The following is a 17,678-nucleotide window of genomic DNA, read 5'->3' on the forward strand; positions in this document are numbered from 1 at the left end:
ATAATAATAATAATAATAATAATAATAAGGCAAGAACCAACATTGAGGGAAGTTAATAGTAGTAAACTGCTTTGAGTGCAAAAGACAAAGAGGGAATACTGTAAAAACACAATCCAGAGAAGAAGAGAAAACTGGCAAAAGAAGGCTCACCATGGTCAATTCCTGGGGAAAAATTGAGAGCAAAATTGACAAAGAAAAAACATGGCTGTGGCTCACAAATGGAACTTGGAAAAAGGAGGCAAAGGAGGACCTGATTCTGGCAGCCCAAGAACAAGCCATTAGAACTAATGCCATCAAAGCCAGAATTGAAAAGTTGATGACAGATCCCAAGTGTAGACTCTGCAAGGAAGCAGATGAAACAATAGATCACATCCTCAGATGCTGTAAGAAGATCGTGCAGAGACTACAAGCAGAGGCACAACACCGCTGCTCAGATGATTAATTAGAACTTGTGCCGCAAATACCATCTGCCTGCGACAAAGAACTGGTGGGATCACAAGCCGGAAAAAGTTACAGAGAATGAACATGTCAAACTCCTCCAGGACTTCCGAATTCAGACAGACAGAGTTTTGGAGCACAATACTTCTGACCTCGCGGTCGTGTTAAAAAACAAAGTATGGATTGTCGATGTTGCAATCCCAAGTGACAGCAGGATTGAAGAGGAACAACTGGAAAAGCTGACACGATATGAGGATTTAAAAATCGAACAGCCGGCAGCAATTCAATGCCCCCCATATACAAACAGGTAAAACAACAGTTGCATAATAAGTAAAATATTTAAATTTGATTAAAAACCATTTAAAATAGTGCAAATTGAATTAGTTGGCCATGTCTAAGTCCGAGTTCTATGATCAACAACCTAATCCAAAGACTGTCCATAGTCCATTTTCCATAGCATTGTCGTCATTTTATTGTCAGCCTGCTATCCGAATGCCTGGTCCCATAGCCAACTTTTTCCTGAAGGAAAGGAGGGAAGCCGTTGACCTAATATCACTGGGGAGTGCGTTCCACAGGCTGGGGGCCACCGCCGAGAAGGCCCTGTCTCTCATCCCCACCAAGTGCATTTGCGATAAAGGTGGGATTGAGAGCAGGGCCTCCCCGGAACATCCTAAGTTTCGAGGTGAGACTTTCACTATTGGTTGCTACTTCCCGGCGGATGTCAGGTGGTGCAATACCAGCAAAACAGTATAATTTCTCCAGTGGTGTAGGGCGCAGGCACTCTGTGATAATGCAGCATGTTCCTGGTGATAATCCTTCTCTTTCCTTCTTTCTCTTCCTCTCTTTACAAATCCATCTTCTCAACTCCGCCAGGATCTTTCACCTTCACGGAGGAATTGCTGAGTTGGTGAAAACTTGCTCACTGCCCTCTCCTTTATGTTCAGAAAGGACAGCTAACTAAACTGTTAGGTGTTGGGTTACCAGCAGAACTTCTCTCTTGATGTCCTTGAAGTTCTTTAGATTTATTGTCTTCAGAAAAAAACAAGTGTCTTCTTCTTGCTGCATTTTAAACCTGACTGTGCAATTCTATTAGAGATGAAGTCCACGGCGTTCAATGGTCTTGCTTGCAGCAAAGTGGATATAGGATTGCAGGCTACAATGTCACCTTTGTCTGCTCTAAGAGGGAGAAATCAATTATCTCTGAAGTGTTATTGGAGTCCAGTTCTGTTGCATGTCAGCTTGTCCAGCCTGTGATTATGTCTCATGTTCATGTTGATATTCATGATGGGAATGGGGATGATGTTCCTGAAGATTTAAGGTTGGCTTGAGCCTGAGTTAATGTTGGGAATCAGCCTGTGTTTGTGTTTCAGGATCCTGATGTGGGAAATGATGTTGCCGTGGCTGTGGTACAAGATGGAGATGGTTTGGTCAGTGATTTTCATACAGACAATGACAGAGAGGCCCCAGTGCAAAGGGCAGTTTCTCATGAGAATATTCCTGCTGGCCGTAGCAATGATAATTCACTGCCTCTCCCTGTGAGCTCTAAAGATTTGGGTTTGGAAAACAATCTGACACCTAGGAATTTTAATGAGCAGCCAGATAGGGAGCTGAAGAATAGGCGGCTGGAGATTAGCCAGGATCCGCAACAATCTCAGTATTTACATCGCTCTGAAAGGCTGAGTCTGATAAAGGGAAATTTGGGGGGGACGGGACGGGATGAAACCAATTTCTGAGTTTTGGGATATAAAGTTTGCTTCAAGGGAAAACCTGTCAGATCAGGCATCATTTGGAAACCAAGTTCTTGTGCCATGGAAGTCTTGTTCAAGGGGTCTTGTTTCTGTGGAGTTTTTTTTAGCCTTTTGGATTGTCTTTGCATCCTGTTGGATTCTTGTCTGGATTAATGCTGTCTTGGATTGTCTGTATTTCTTGTGTGGACATTGCTTTGGGTTACTACTGTTTATGGACTCATACTTTTTGTAACCTTCAGATTTTCTTACAAGCATTTATTTCTTCTGGCTATTTACTAAGCTTCAATAAAAAGAAGATTTGTTTCTTCACTCTTCGTGTAGTATGTTTTAAGTCAGAGGGCTTCTTCTGGACCTGGAGTGCAACAATTAAGTTTAGAAGAAAGGCTTTAGCTGTCTCAGGACGATTCCCAAGGGCACATTCTTGAGGTAGGCCCTTCACCGCTTTTCTCAGAACCTCTGTCTGGACATGATTTGTCAGGTGCAGGAGTTAATGAGGGAGAAGATAATGAAAGCTTGGTCAGAAAGCAAAGTTTTACTAAACAGATGCAGTCTTCAGAGGCTGAGATGATCAGAGATAACAAACCATTATCTGGTGGGAAGGTCAAGAAAAATGTATTTTCGAAGGCTTTCATGGCCGGAATCACTTTTCATTTTCTCTTGACATTTCGCCTGCATCTATGGCAAGCATCCTCAGAGGTAGTGAGGTACCTCTGAGGATGCTTGCCATAGATGCAGGCAAAACATCAGGAGAAAATACCTCTAGAACATGGCCATATAGCCCAGAAAAACCTACAACAACCCATCAAGAAAAATGCTTTCCTTTCAGTTTTGGGATCTGAAAAAAGCTTTATAATGATTCACGGGAGAGAGTTCCCTCAGTTGGGTCAACGTTATTTTATCATGGTCTTGCTTTCAAGTGCTCCGAGTTTCATGTGCCAAGGTTTTGCCAAGCTCGAGATCTGTCAATGAGATTTTCCTGCTGTCTTGTTTCATGGATTCAAGTGCCTAATTTTGTGGATTTTTATGTACTCATGGATCTCATTTTCTCTGAAGCTTATGGACTATTTCTTATATTGGATCTATACTGTTTCTGATAATTTTTTACTGCTTTGCCTACACATATTCTTCAATAAACCGCTTGCTGATTTTTCCAAGCTGGTGTGGTGTTTAAGGTGTTCCTGCTCTGGTGTACGGCAAGTTCATTACAAGTCTTGGCTGTTTTAGCCAATGGTGAAGGTTGATAGGTTGATAGTAGTAGTAGTAGTACATTAGACAGGAAATACTTTTTTTGGTTTCAGGGTTTTGGTGGTTCATTAGACTCGAGTAAACACTTTCTTGTTGCTTGACATCTCCCTAGGATCCTGCTGACGGTGGTGGTGATCTTCCGCATCTTGATCGTGGCCATTGTGGGCGAGACTGTTTACGAGGACGAGCAGACCATGTTCATGTGTAACACGTTGCAGCCCGGCTGCAATCAGGCTTGCTACGACAAGGCCTTCCCCATCTCGCACATCCGCTACTGGGTCTTCCAGATCATCCTGGTGTGCACCCCCAGCCTCTGCTTCATCACCTACTCAGTGCACCAGTCGGCCAAGCAGCGGGACCGGCGCTACTCCTTCCTCTACCCGCTGCTGGAAAAGGACTGCGCCCGGGATGGTGGAAAGAAGGTCAAGAACGTCAACGGCATCTTGGTGCAGAACCCCGACGGCTTGTCCAAGGAGGAACCCGACTGCCTGGAGGTGAAGGAAATCCCCAGCACCCCCCTGCGGCCGCCCAAGAGCTCCAAGGTCAAGCGCCAAGAGGGCATCTCCCGCTTCTACATCATCCAGGTCTGTCTTTTGTCCATTTTTTATTTCCTCCAGACTTCTGGGCCTTTGACTCCCAGAATCTCTCAGCTTCGGCCCTGGTGGTTGGTTGGACTTGTTGGGAGTCAAAAGTCCAAAATACAGGCAGTTCCTTGAGTTACAAACTTCTGACTTACAAATGGTGGTGAGACAACAGGAAGTGGGAGAAATGTATCCCCCGGAAGGGAAATTTCCTCTTATGGGGAAAAGGTGTCTCAACTGAAGCTTTATCCCCAATTCTTGTTTCCACAACAAGCCAATTTTTTTCAAAATCCAATTCTCATAGGTACAAAAGTGATGTGGAGTTTTCTTAACAGAGGCACTGGCAGCAAAGGAAATACAACAGGGATATTAACCCTTCCCTATGCTATCCAAACCTTGTGCAGATAAATAGATAGATAGATAGATAGATAGATAGATAGGAGTTCCCAGTGGTGCAGCAGGTTAAACTGCTGAGCTGCTGAACTTGCTGACCAAAAGGTTGGCTGTTCGAATCCAGGGAGTAGGGTGAGCTCCTTCTGTTAGCTCCAGCTTCTGTCAACCTAGCAGTTTGAAAACATGCAAATGTGAATAGATCAAGAGGTACCATTCTGGCAGGAAGGTAATGGCGCTCCATGCAGTCATGCCGGCCACATGACTTTGGAGGTGTCTATGGACAACGCTGGCTCTTCAGCTTAGAAATGGAGATGAGCACACACACCCCCCCCCCCCCCCCCCCCAGAATCGGACACGACTGGTCTTAATGTCAGGGGAAAACCTTTACTTTTACCTATTCCAGTGGCATCTAAATACCACCATCTTAGTCCCTAGAGACTTTCATACTTTTGTCAAGGGAAAAACATTTACCTTTACCTATGCTATCCAAAGCTTGTGCAGATAGATAGTTAGAGGCTGTTAAAGGCTCCTCCTTAAACTACAAACCCCAGAATTCTGCAGGAGGCAGCAACTAGATTTAAAGTGGATTCATCCTCTAGTGCAGTGGTGCTCAAACTATGGCCTACGGGCCACATGCGGCCCGCCGAGGGCATTTATCCGTCCCATCGAGGAGGAGGCCTCTCTCTCAGTGGAATCAGTCTTGGTTCTGCTAACACAGAGGTCCTTTCATTCTTTCTTTCTCCCCCTCACACATTCTCTCTCTCTTTCTCCCCATTTCAATCTCTCCCCCTTTCCCCTCTCTTTTTCTTTCTCTTTCGCCCTCCTCCTTTCTCCCTTCTCTCTTTCTCTCTCTCTTTTTCTCTCCCTTTCTCCTCTTCTTCTTTTTATATCTCTTTCTTCTTCTTCTTCTTCCTCGGAGGAGGTGGAGGTGGCAGTGGGTCTGGAGCGTTGCGTCTGCTGCCTGGAAGAGCGAAGGCAAGAGAATTCATTGCTTCCACTCTTCCAGAAAAGACACAGAGCTGTGCAGCCAAGAGGTAGCCGCAAAGCCTCCCCTCACCATCCAGCCATCCCTCCTTTCCTCCACCTCTACCTGGGCACAGGGCTCAAGGAACCCCTGCAAAGACTACCCCCCCCCCCCCAGTTAAACAGGAAGAGGAGAGTGGGGGTGGCAGAAATGCCAGCCTCCCAAAGGAAAGATGTCTCCTCAAAACCTAGGGTTCCTTTAATTCCCCTCTTTGTCCTCAACTTCTCTTCGGCAAATCCAGGCTCCTGATGTGAAACGGCCCGTAGGTAGGCTGTTAGGAATTGTGGGAATTGAAGTCCAAAACACAATTAATTAAACATTTCACAATATATAATTATATATTGTTTTTGTGATTAATCACTATGCTTTATGTTCAGTTTGTAACAATGAAAATACATAGTGCATATCAGATACAGTGTTCCCTCACTTATTGCAGCGGCTTTGTTCCATGACCATCCGTGATAAGTGAAAAACTGCGAAGTAGGGACGAAGAGGAGGAGGGGAGAGGGAGCCATGCACTGGGCCTTACCCTGGGGCTTGTCTCTGGGCTGGGCCTCGGCGTGGCCCTCTTTGATGGCGGCCTTCCAGAGACAAGCCCCAGGGTAAGGCCCAGCACCTGGTTCCTCCTCCTCCTCTTCCTTCTCCTGTTCTGGTCCTACTCCGCCTGCTCTCCGAGGACGAAGTCACTACCAAAGAGGGCCAAGCCGAGGCTCACCCCTACTCTTCCTCCTCTTCCTTGGAGGACACTTGGGCCTTCGAGGAAGAGGAGGAGAAAGAGGTAGAGGAAGAGAGGGAGCCTCAGCTTGGCCCTCTTCGAGGATGAAGCCACCGCCAAAGAGGGCCAAGCCAAGGCTCCCCCTAGAATCATAGAATCATAGAATCAAAGAGTTGGAAGAGACCTCATGGGCCATTCAGTCCAACCCCCTGCCAAGAAGCAGGACTATTGCATTCAAATCACCCCTGACAGATGGCCATCCAGCCTCTGTTTAAAAGCTTCCAAAGAAGGAACCTCCACCACACTCCGGGGCAGAGAGTTCCACTGCTGAACAGCTCTCACAGTCAGGAAGCTCTTCCTCATGTTCAGATGGAATCTCTTCTCTTGTAGTTTGAAGCCACTGTTCTATTGCGTCCTAGTCTCCAAGGAAGCAGAAAACAAGCTTGCTCCCTCCTCCCTGTGGCTTCCTCTCACATATTTATACATGGCTATCATATCTCCTCTCAGCCTTCTCTTCTTCAGACTAAACATGCCCAGCTCCTTAAGCCGCTCCTCATAGGGCTTGTTCTCCAGACCCTTTATCATTTTAGTCGCTCTCCTCTGGACACATTCCAGCTTGGGTCTCCGAGGAAGAGGAGGAGGAAGAGGAAGTGAGGGAGCCTCAGGTTGGACCTCTCCAAGGACAAAACCACCGCCAAAGAGGGCCAAGCCGAGCCCCCCCCCCCCACTCTTCCTCGGAGGACCCTTGGGTCTCCGAGGAAGAGGTGGAGAAAGAGGTAGAGGAAGAGAGGGAGCCTCAGCTTGGCCTTCTTCGAGGACGAAGCCACCACCAAAGAGGGCCAAGCCAAGGCTCCCCCTACTCTTCCTCCTCTTCCTCGGAGGACCCTTGGGTCTCCGAGGAAGAGGAGGATAAGGAAGAGAGGGAGCCTCAGCTTGGACCTCTCCAAGGACAAAACCACCGCCAAAGAGGGCCAAGCCGAGGCTCCCCCCTACTCTTCCTCGGAGAACCCTTGGGCCTCCAAGGAAGAGGAGGATAAGGAAGAGAGGGAGCCTTGGCTTGGACCTCTCCGAGGACGAAACCACCTCCAAAGAAGGCCACACCAAGGCTCCCCCTCTTCTTTCTCCTCCTTGGAGGACCCTTGGGCCTCTGAGGAGGAGGAAGAGGAAGAAAGGGAGCCTCAGCTTGGCCCTCTCCAAGGATGAAGCTGCCACCGAAGAGGGCTGCACTGAGACCCAGCTCAGGAGGCTGTCACCGAAGAGAGAAGACCAGGGCTCAGCCCAGCCTGGCAGTCTTCCGGCTGGGCCTCAGTGCCCAAGGAGCCTCCGGGGAGGGAGCAGCGGAGGCCCAGCTCAGGGACAAGCCCCAGGGTAAGGCCCAGGTCCCCCTCCTCCTCCTCTTCCTCTTCCAGCCTCCCTCCCCCGTGGGAAAAACCCGCAAAACAGCGAGTCCACAATAAGGGAACCGTGAAATAGCGAGGGAACACTATTTACATTACGATTCATAACAGTAGCAAAATAAGATATGTGCAGTGTGCATAGTAATCCCTGGGGAAGGCAATGGCAAACCACCCCAGTATCCTTGCCAAAAAAACTAAATGGACCAATTTGATCATAGTTTTTACAAAAAATTATAATCCAGCCCCCTATTTAAAAAGTTTGAGAGCCCTGCTCTAGTGTGATGAGGCCTTTGGAATGGTAGTAAAAGAGCTCATTTGGAGCTGTCCTTGGTGCTGAAAGTGTCCTCTCTCTGGCCTTTGCTACTTCTTTGCCTGGCACTGGGAAAATTATAGTGTTATGTTTCTCCTTTAAATGCTATAGTTGTTTTGTATGGAATGCTGGGATTTGTAGTTTGGAGGGGTATTAGCGCTCTCTGGCAGGGAATTTTCCCATGTTTTACAAGATGGAGGAATGGAATCATAGCACAAGTGTGGAAAGTATTGAATGTGCTTTGAATGCAATATTCCTGCTTCTTGGCAGGGGGTTGGACTGGATGGCCCATGAGGTCTCTTCCAACTCTATGATTCTAAGGACCATTTCATGTTCTAAACATCTCCTTTGCTGTCCACCTATCTCCTTAAGAGTCCTCAACTGGTGGTCAGCAGATATTGTGCCCAAAAAAGGGCAGAAAAGCACTGGTGTGGCACACTGGCAAATGGGGAGGCTATGAGCTTTGTCAGGCTTGGAGAGCCTAGTCTGATTCTGCCTGGAGGCCTGAGCATATAGTGTCCCTTCTGCTGCTCTTCCTCACTCTGCAAAGCTATAAATAAACAGATGGTCAGTGGGATAGGCCGCAAAGACCCCGGCACTCTTCCGCTCTTCGTTTTGCAAAGACCTCTGGGAAGGGAGATCTGAGTGACACGTATGCAAGGGCCGTGTGTGTCTTTGTGTGTCACTCTTACATCAAGAAAATTTAGGATTCCACAACCCCAATGAATTGGAGCAATGAAGCCCCCCAGATTGTCCCTAAATCATCTTTTTTCCTCCCCAAATCTGGAGTCCCTGGTGGCACAGTGGGTTAAACCCCTGTGCCAGCAGGATTGAAGACTGACAGGTCGCAGGTTCGAATCTGGGGAGAGGCGGATGAGCTCCCTCTATCAGCTCCAGCTCCTCGTGCGGGGACATGAGAGGAGCCTCCACAAGGATGATAAAAACATCAAATCATCCAGGCGTCCCCTGGGCAATGTCCTTGCAAACGGCCAATTCTCTCACATCAGAAGTGACTTGCAGTTTCTCAAGTTGCTCCTGACACAAAAAAACTCCCCAAATCAATACCTGTTGGTGCATTGCATCTGGTTATTTTCTCTGAACTTGGGAGATCTCCGCCCGCAACTTACTTCTTTTCCTCCTTATCCCACAATTTATGATCGCTTTAACCAAAGACTACACCGCTCTAAATGAAACCATAACCAACATAAGACAAAGGAAAAGTCAATACAAACCGCAAGACGGAGAGGCTTATGACAAATCACCGGCAATTAAGGGAAAACAAACAAGCCACAATATGCAGATAAACAAACCCCAAGCTGACTCTTGTAGTGGGCAAATGCTTCCTCGTACCTCTACTGTCAAAAATATTCTAGGGTTGCCACGTGTAAGAACTGATAGGGCTCTTCTGCCATTAGCCATGCTATAAGGAAGGATTTCAACCAAAGGATAACAACAGGATATTGTTACTCAGAAATGACCAAAAAAAAAAAAAAAAGGAAATGTATTTGTCATTTCTGACTAACATGCTACTGATACTAATATTAATAACATTAGTGATACTGATTGTCAACTTGTTGTTGTTGTTCATTCGTCCAGTCGTTTCCAACTCTTCGTGACCTGTCACCACCCACAGCTCCTTCAAGGTCAATCCAGTCACTTCAAGGATGCCATCCATCCATCTTGCCCTTGGTCAGCCCCTCTTCCTTTTTCCTTCCACTTTCCCCAGCATAATTGTCTTCTCTAAGCTTTCCTGTCTCCTCATGATGTGGCCGAAGTACTTCATTTTTGCCTCTACTATCCTTCCCTCCAATGAGCAGTCGGGCTTTATTTCCTGAAGTATGGACTGATTCAGGCCCGTAGCCAGGATTTCGTTTCGGGGGGGGGGGGGGGGGCTAAAAAATTTTCAGGGGGGGTTTCGGGGGGGGCTGAGTTTCGGGGGGGGGGGCTGAGTCTGAGTGAAAGAGGGTCTAGCCTAGCAAACCTTTTGTATCATTACCCCAATACCCCCATACATATGGGATATCTTGAGAATGGTGATCAAATCATGATATTAATAAACATAACAGTTTAAATAATGCACCAGTAAGGCCTTTTCGCGAACCACCATGAGAATTTCGGGGGGGGGGGCTGAAGCCCCCCGAGCCCCCCCCCCCCCCCCTGGCTACATGCCTGGACTGATTGGATCTTCTCGTGGTCCAAGGCACTCTCAGCACTTTCCTCCAACACCACAGTTCAAAAGCATCTCTCTTTTTTCCCTCAGCCTTATCTAAGGTGCAGCTCTTACATCCGTAGGTGACTATGGGGAATACCATTGCTTTAACTATGTGGATCTTTGTTGCCAGTGTGATGTCTCTACTCTTCAGTCTTTTATTGAGATTGGACATTGCTCTCCTCCCAAGAAGGAAGTGTCTTCTGATTTCCTGGCCGCAGTCTGCGTCTGCAGTCATCTTTGCACCTAGAAATACAAAGTCTGTCACGGCCTCTATGTTTCCCCCCCTCTATTTCCTAGTTGTCAACCATTCTTGTTGCCATAATATTGGTTTTTTTATGTTCAACTGCAACACAGCTTTTGCACTTTCTTCTTTCACCTTAATTCGAAGGTTCCTCAGCTCCTCCTCGCTTTTGGCCATCAAAGTGGTATCATCTGCATGTCTAAGGTTGTTAATGTTTCTTCCAGCAATTTTAATCCCAGCCTTGCATTCGTCGAGCCCCACATATCGCATGATATGTTCTGCATACAAGTTGAATAGGTTGGGTGAGAGTATACAACCCTGCCGTACGCCTTTCCCAATCTGGAACCAGTCTGTTGTTCCAGGGTCAGTTCTGACTGTTGCTACTTGGTCCTTGTACAGATTCCTCAGGAGAGAGACAAGGTGATTTGGTCTGCCCAGACCACCAAGAACTTGCCACAATTTATTATGATCCACACAGTCAAAGGCTTTAGAAAAGTAAATGAAACAGAAATAGATGTTTTTCTGAAACTCCCTGCCTTTCTCCATTATTTGGCGGATATTGGCAATTTGGTCTCTCTGCCTTTTCTAAATCCAGATTGTACATCTGGCAACTCTCTCTCCATGCAAAGAAGACTCCAGCAACACATGGAGAGAGAGTTGCCAGATTGTCAAGTAGGTATTGCTTATTTGACATAGACTCAAGAGTTTCTTGCTATGTTTGCATTACACACTTACATATTGCAGATGACACACAAGTGTATCACTACAAAAACTTTGGAAAGTTCTGGGACCTTAACCTCTAGATGTTTTCACTTTTCAGTCCTATGCTTACCAAAAGGGATACATATTGTGCACCAAAAGTACTTAGGTGATCCCTCGTAGCTCGAGGGTGATGATCTTCCAGATGTGGTGTCTTGGCGGTGGATCCGTAGATGGCTGTGGAGCCCTATTCTTGATCCGCATGTTCTCCCGCAGTGAGGACATAGGTTTCCAGACGGAAGGTCAGGGTATGATGTGCTTTCCTCTTGGCATGTTTCTCCCTTTTGCACTCCATTCGCGCCTCTTCAAATTCTGCAACACTGCTGGTCACAGCTGGCCTCCTGTTAGACTGCTCAAGTGCCAGGGCTTCCCAGTTCTCGGTGTCTATGCCACAGTTTTTGAGGTTGGCTTTAAGCCCATCTTTAAATCTCTTTTCCTGTCCACCAACATTCCTTTTTCCGTTATTGTGTGCCAAACTATGACAATCTGGGATGTCATAGTTCTCCACTTCATGTATATTATAGACCAAGGGTCTCCAAGCGGCCCTCTAAGGTGATTGACTTGCCCTAAACTTTAGATTTAGTTTTGCTCTAACTCTGAAATACCTTGAAGGCACACAACAACAACAACAATCCCAATTATCTTGACTATCTCATCAGCCAAAAGCAGACCCACACTTCCCATTGAAATATTGGTAAGTTTATGTTGATGAAAAGTGTTTTCCATTTTTTAAATAATGTATTTTTCTTTTATGGAAATAAGATATGTGCAGTGTGCATAGGAATTCGTTTATGATTTTTTCAAACTAAAGTCTGGCCCTGCAACAACATGAGCGACTGTGATCTGGCCCTCTGTTTAACAAGTTTGAGGACCCCTGCTATAGACTCTGACTAGTGGCATCTAAATATCAGCATCTTAGTCTCTAGATGGAGTCCTCGGTGGTCCAGTGGGTTAAACTGCTGAGCTGCTGAACTTGCTGACCTAAAGGTTGCCAGTTGAAATCTGGGGACTGCAGTGAGCTCCCGCTGTTAGCCCCAGCTTCTGTCAACCGAGCAGTTCGAAAATATGTGAGTACTGCTCCGGCGGGAAGGTAACGGCACTCCATGCAGTCATACCAGCCACATGACCTTGGAGGTGTCTACAGACAATGCCATCCTATACTTATGTCAAGGGAAAAACCTTTACCTTTACCTATGCTATCCAAAGTATGTGCAGATAAATAGTTAGCTAGCTAGCTAGCTAGCTAGATAGATAGATAGATAGATAGGAGTTCCCGGTGGAGCAGCAGGTTAAACTGCTGAGCTGATGAACTTGCTGATCAAAAGATTGTTGGTTCAAATCCAAGGAGCGGGTGAGCTCCTGCTGTTAGCCCCAGCTTCTGCCAACCGAACAGTTCAAAAACATGCAAGATGTGAGTACTGCTCCAGCGGGAAGGTAACAGCACTTCATACAGTCATACCGGCCACATGACCTTGGAGGTGCAAATGTAAGTAGATCAATAGGTACTGCTCTGGCAGGAAAGTAATGGCGCTCCATGCAGTCATATCAGCCATATGACCTAGGAGGTGTCTATGGACAATGCCGGCTCTTCGGCTTAGAAATTGAGATAAGCACCACCACCCCAGAATCGGACATGACTAGACTTAATGTCAGGGGAAACCTTTACCTTTGTTAATCTCTAGATATTTTCATACTACTGTCCTATACTTACTAGTACTGAATGATACTGTGGATCAAAACCATCTGGAGGGTCAAAGCTCCCCATTTATTGTATAATATAGACTGGTGTTGTCCAACCTTTGGTCCTCCAGGTGTTTTGGACTCCAGCTGGACAGCCTGGCCAGGGCTTCTGGGAGTTGGAGTCCCAAACGGTTGGAGGACAAAGGTTGGACACCACTGGTATAGATTCTTACTATGCTATATAACATGATTTTTGTTCCTGGGTTATAAATGTAATTTCCAAATTGGTATGATCATTAAAACATAGGAAAAGTTTATTAAACTGCAAAACACCCTGCAGAATATTGAGAATATTTCATCGTGTCTTGTTGGGTTTCATCCCTAGACTGTTTCTAGTCATCAGGTTTCTAGTCATCAGTGAGTAGCTACAGTAGAGGCAGGGCTAAGCTCAGGGATTCGTTTCCCCCACATTCCTATGCATATTTTCCGAAAGGGCTTCGTCTTTGTCTTTACTGCTAGCCACAGTCTCCTCTCGCTTTGATGATCTAGTACTAGAATTCCGTGAGGGAACTTCCTTTTAAGTTTGAACTGGGAAGACCGTGCGGTATCCACCATTCTTCTTCTGCTTTTCTTTCTTCCTGTGAGGATGCATTTTGTGTCTTTGTAGGCAAAATGTAGCTGCATTGACTTTTTTTAACCTTTTGCCTTCTTTAGAAGATGAGATTTAGCAACCTTGTTCGCTCCAAGACTTTTCTATCAAGAATATAATTGTGTACCGGGGGGGGGGGGGGGGGGAGAGAGAAAGAATGTATTTCCTTTTACTTTAATAAATATTTTTGAACCCAAAGTTCTGACTCTGCAATCCTGAGCCACGCTAAAGATGAGAAGGCTATCCCTTCTCACCACATGTAAGTTTCTGCTGGTTATGGAATTTACTCTTGGTATATTTTAGTGGAATTACTTTAACTGAGAGTTATTTTTGAGCCTAACTTGTCAGATTCCCCAACACACCTCAACCAGTTCAGCCTAGTTTGTGGCAGCCACCAAAACAGGTGGAGTAGAACAACTGCTTTCAAACCAAGTAAAAGGTAAAGGTTTCCCCTGATATTAAGTCTAGTCATGTCCGACTCTAGGAGGTGGTGCTCATCTCCGTTTCTAAGCTGAAGAGCCGGCGTTGTCCATAGACACCTACTAGGACATGTGGCCAGCATGTCCTAGTATCTTCCCGCAGAAGCGGTACCTATTGATCTATTCATATTTGCATGTTTTCAAACTGTTAGGTTGGCAGAAGCTGGGGCTAACAGAGGGAGCTCACCCTGCTCTCCGGATTCAAACCGCCGACCTTTCAGTCAGCAAGTTCTGCAGCTCAGCGGTTTAGCCTGCTGCACCACCAGGGAACCCTACAAAGCAAGTACTGCAAACTTAAAGAGGAAATAACCCCTTCAAACCAGGAACAGAAAATTTTTCAAATGTTGTTACGTGGTGCTATTGTCATTATGTTTGGTTTCTATGTTCTGTGTATATATGCTTTGATGTTTTATACTTTAATGTTGTGTTGTTTATTTATTTATTTATTTGTATTGTAACTTGTTGTTTGGGCTTTGCCCCACGTAAGCCGCTCCGAGTCCCCGTTGGGGGAGATGGTGGCGGGATATAAATAAAGTTTATTATTATTACTAGCCGTCCCCTGCCACGCGTTGCTGTGGCCCACTCTGGTGGTCATGGGGGTTCTGTGTGGGAGGTTTGGCCCAATTCTATCATTGGTGGGGTTCAGAATGCTCTTTGATTGTAGGTGAACTTTAAATCCCAGCAACTACAACTCCCAAATGTCAAGATTCTATTTTCCCCAAACTCCACCAGTGTTTGGATTTGGGCATATTGAGTATTAGTGCCATGCTTGGTCCATATCTATCATTGTTTGAGTCCACAATGCTCTCTAGATGGAGGTGAACTACAACTCCAAAACCAAAGGACACTGCCCACCAAACCCTTCCAGTATTTTCTGTTGGTCAGGGGAGGTCCATGTGCCAAGTTTGGTTCAATTCCATCGTTGGTGGGGTTCAGAATGCTCTCTGATTGTAGGTGAACTATAAATCCCAGCAACTACAACTCCCAAATGACAAAATCAATTTTTTTTGAGTGAAGGACATACATTGGGTTGTTAGGTGTCTTTTATTTATTTTATTTATTTAGAGGTTTTCTATACCGGCCTTCTCAACCTCGACGAGGGACTCAGGTCGGTTTACAGCATATATAAAGTACAATCATATAAAAAACCACAGGTATTAAAATAGTACAACACAGTACAATAAAAACATAATCATTATCATTACATCATTACAGTTTCCTACGCCAAATCGTCAATCCAGTCAGTCATAGTCATGTTCGTGGTCACAGTTCATCATAATTCATCATAGGGAAGGTTCTAGGTTCAGTCCTCGAATGCCACATTCCAGAGCCCGGTTTTTAGTGATTTCCTGAACGTCAGGAGGGAGGGGGCAGATCTAACCTCTAGTGGGAGGGAGTTCCAAAGCCGGGGAGCCACCACCGAGAAGGCCCTGTCTCTCGTCCCCACCAACCGTGACTGTGAGGGTGGTGGGACCGAGAGGAGGCCCCCCCCCCGGAAGATCTTAATAGCCTCGGTGGTTCATAGGGGAGAATCCGGTCTTGTGTCCAAATTTGGTGTCAATTCGTCCAGTGGTTTTTGAGTTCTGTTAATCCCACAAACTAACATTGCATTTTTATTTATATAGATGATGATGATGATGATGATGATGATTTCGGGAGCTGTTTGCCACCAGCTTCTCAGCCTCTTTCTTTTCCTGCTTCAGGTGGTTTTCCGCAATGCCTTGGAGATTGGCTTCCTCGCCGGACAGTACTTCCTATACGGGTTCAACGTGCCGGCCATCTTCGAATGCGACCGCTACCCGTGCGTGAAGGAGGTGGAGTGCTACGTCTCCCGCCCCACCGAGAAGACCGTCTTCTTGGTCTTCATGTTCGCCGTGAGCGGGATCTGCGTGCTGCTCAACCTGGCCGAGCTCAACCACCTCGGCTGGCGCAAGATCAAGACGGCCATCCGGGGGGTGCAGGCCAGGCGGAAATCCATCTGCGAGGTGCGCAAGAAGGACCTCTCCTCGCTGGCCCAAGTGCCTACGCTCGGACGGACACAGTCCAGTGAGTCTGCCTATGTGTGAGTCTGTCTCGGTCCCGTCGGGGAGGGAAACCGGGGTCTCGACATGCGAGCCTCGTGTTTCGCCCGTGCAAAAAACAAAAAACCATTGAGTAACCTACAGAACTGACCACAATACCTCCCACGTTAACGATGCAATATCCAGCGGGTGCTTTCCACAGCCCCTTCCCTCCGATATTTCAGGGGAAGGGGCTTCACATTCGCTTTAAGGGCTGATTAGAGAAACGTAGCCCCTCGGGAACCAGCGGAAGAGCAAGGGGAGCAGAAGGGCTTGTTCCCTGTCCCTCCTCTTGCGGCCTGGCTTCTCTTCCATACTTTACATACTTAGTCCTACTTATTATTATGGTGCAAGCAAAACAGTGGGGTTCGTGGAAACTTGTGCCTATGACTCCTTTTTAACGGACCAGGTGATGCAAATGCATGAAGCAGCAAGGTGGCTTTTGGTAGCGGGGTGGGAGGACAGGGGGGGGGGATTTCTCGCTTGGTGGGATGTATATTTTTTTTCCGCCTTTGCGGGGGGAAAAAAACAAGCCGACGATGGGGAGATGAGACGAGACGTGGCTCTCCCTGAACTTGCACGACTGGCGTTCTCTGTGCTGCTGCTGCCATGTAAATATTTAACAAGCGTGACTGAAATTTTTTTTAAAAAAAGAGAAAAACCAAAAAATCAGTAATTATGCAATAAAAAAGGAATGTTTTGTTCATTTTGGTTTTCTTGGTGGATTTTCTGTCGGTGTTTGCGTTATCAAGATGGTGCAGGAAAGACCAATGCTTCATACATTGATGGTACGATGTATTGTCGAAGGCTTTCATGGCTGGAATCACTGGGTTGTAGGATTTTTTCGGGCTACATGGCCATGTTCTAGAAGCATTCTCTCCTGACGTTTCGCCTGCATCTATGGCAAGCATCCTCAGAGGTTGTGAGGTTGTGACGTCACAACCTCTGAGGATGTTTGCCATAGATGCAGGCGAAACGTCAGGAGAGAATGCCTCTAGAACATGGCCATATTGCTGGTAGGATTCGTTTCAAATTAGGCCTCCTGATAATCCTTTCTAAGAACAGGCATGGGCAAACTTGGGCCCTCCAGGTGATTTGGACATCCATACTATTTCAGGTATTAAGACAGCTGTCAAGGGCTCCATTGGATATGACCAGCCTGAGTGTGTCATCAGATGTGGGATCTGTTTTACATCGGAATTGCAGAATCTCATTGATGTTTTGATCCAGCACCTCACAGTCCCCAACTATTGGCCATGTGGACTTAAGCTTTGGCAGCCACCTCTCCGCAAAAGTCAACATTGACACTGATATACAACACCACCTGAGCTCTGCGAGTGCCGCATTTTCCCAAATGAAGCAGAGAGTGTATTGTCAAAGGCTTCATTCGGAAAACACCAAACAACAGCCAGGCCATCAAATGCTAATCAAGGTGGTCAGTTGAAACATTTACACCTAGCTCCTGCAGACAAAAGTCCTTTGTCCCACCCTGGTCACTCCACTGATATATAAACCCTTAATTGCAACAGACCTCACTACCTCTGAGGATACTTGCCATAGATGCAGGAGAAACGTCAGGAGAGAATGCCTCTAGAACATGGCCATATAGCCTGAAAAAACCTACAACAACCCGAAGCAGAGAGTGTTTGAGGACCGGGACATCCGTAGGGAGACCAAGGTGCTTCAAGGATAGGGCTCCATAGTCCTCCAAGTTTGGCCCAATTCTATCTTTGATGGGGTTCATAAT

General features: G+C 46.5%; 1 protein-coding gene across 1 annotated transcript in view; it reads left to right on the forward strand.

Moving 5' to 3' along the window:
* Positions 1-16,637, forward strand: part of LOC137095441 (gap junction delta-2 protein-like) — a 29,803-nt gene extending 13,166 nt beyond the window's left edge. Inside the window, exons 2-3 of the mRNA XM_067462115.1 lie at positions 3,544-4,015; positions 15,575-16,637. Coding sequence (XP_067318216.1) covers positions 3,544-4,015; positions 15,575-15,937 — 835 coding nt within the window. The 3' untranslated portion in view covers positions 15,938-16,637. The remainder of the gene's footprint in view (positions 1-3,543; positions 4,016-15,574) is intronic.
* The last annotated feature ends 1,041 nt before the right edge of the window (positions 16,638-17,678 follow it).

This window comes from Anolis sagrei, chromosome Y, assembly GCF_037176765.1.
Source record: "Anolis sagrei isolate rAnoSag1 chromosome Y, rAnoSag1.mat, whole genome shotgun sequence".
Classification (NCBI taxonomy): Eukaryota; Metazoa; Chordata; class Lepidosauria; order Squamata; family Dactyloidae; genus Anolis; species Anolis sagrei.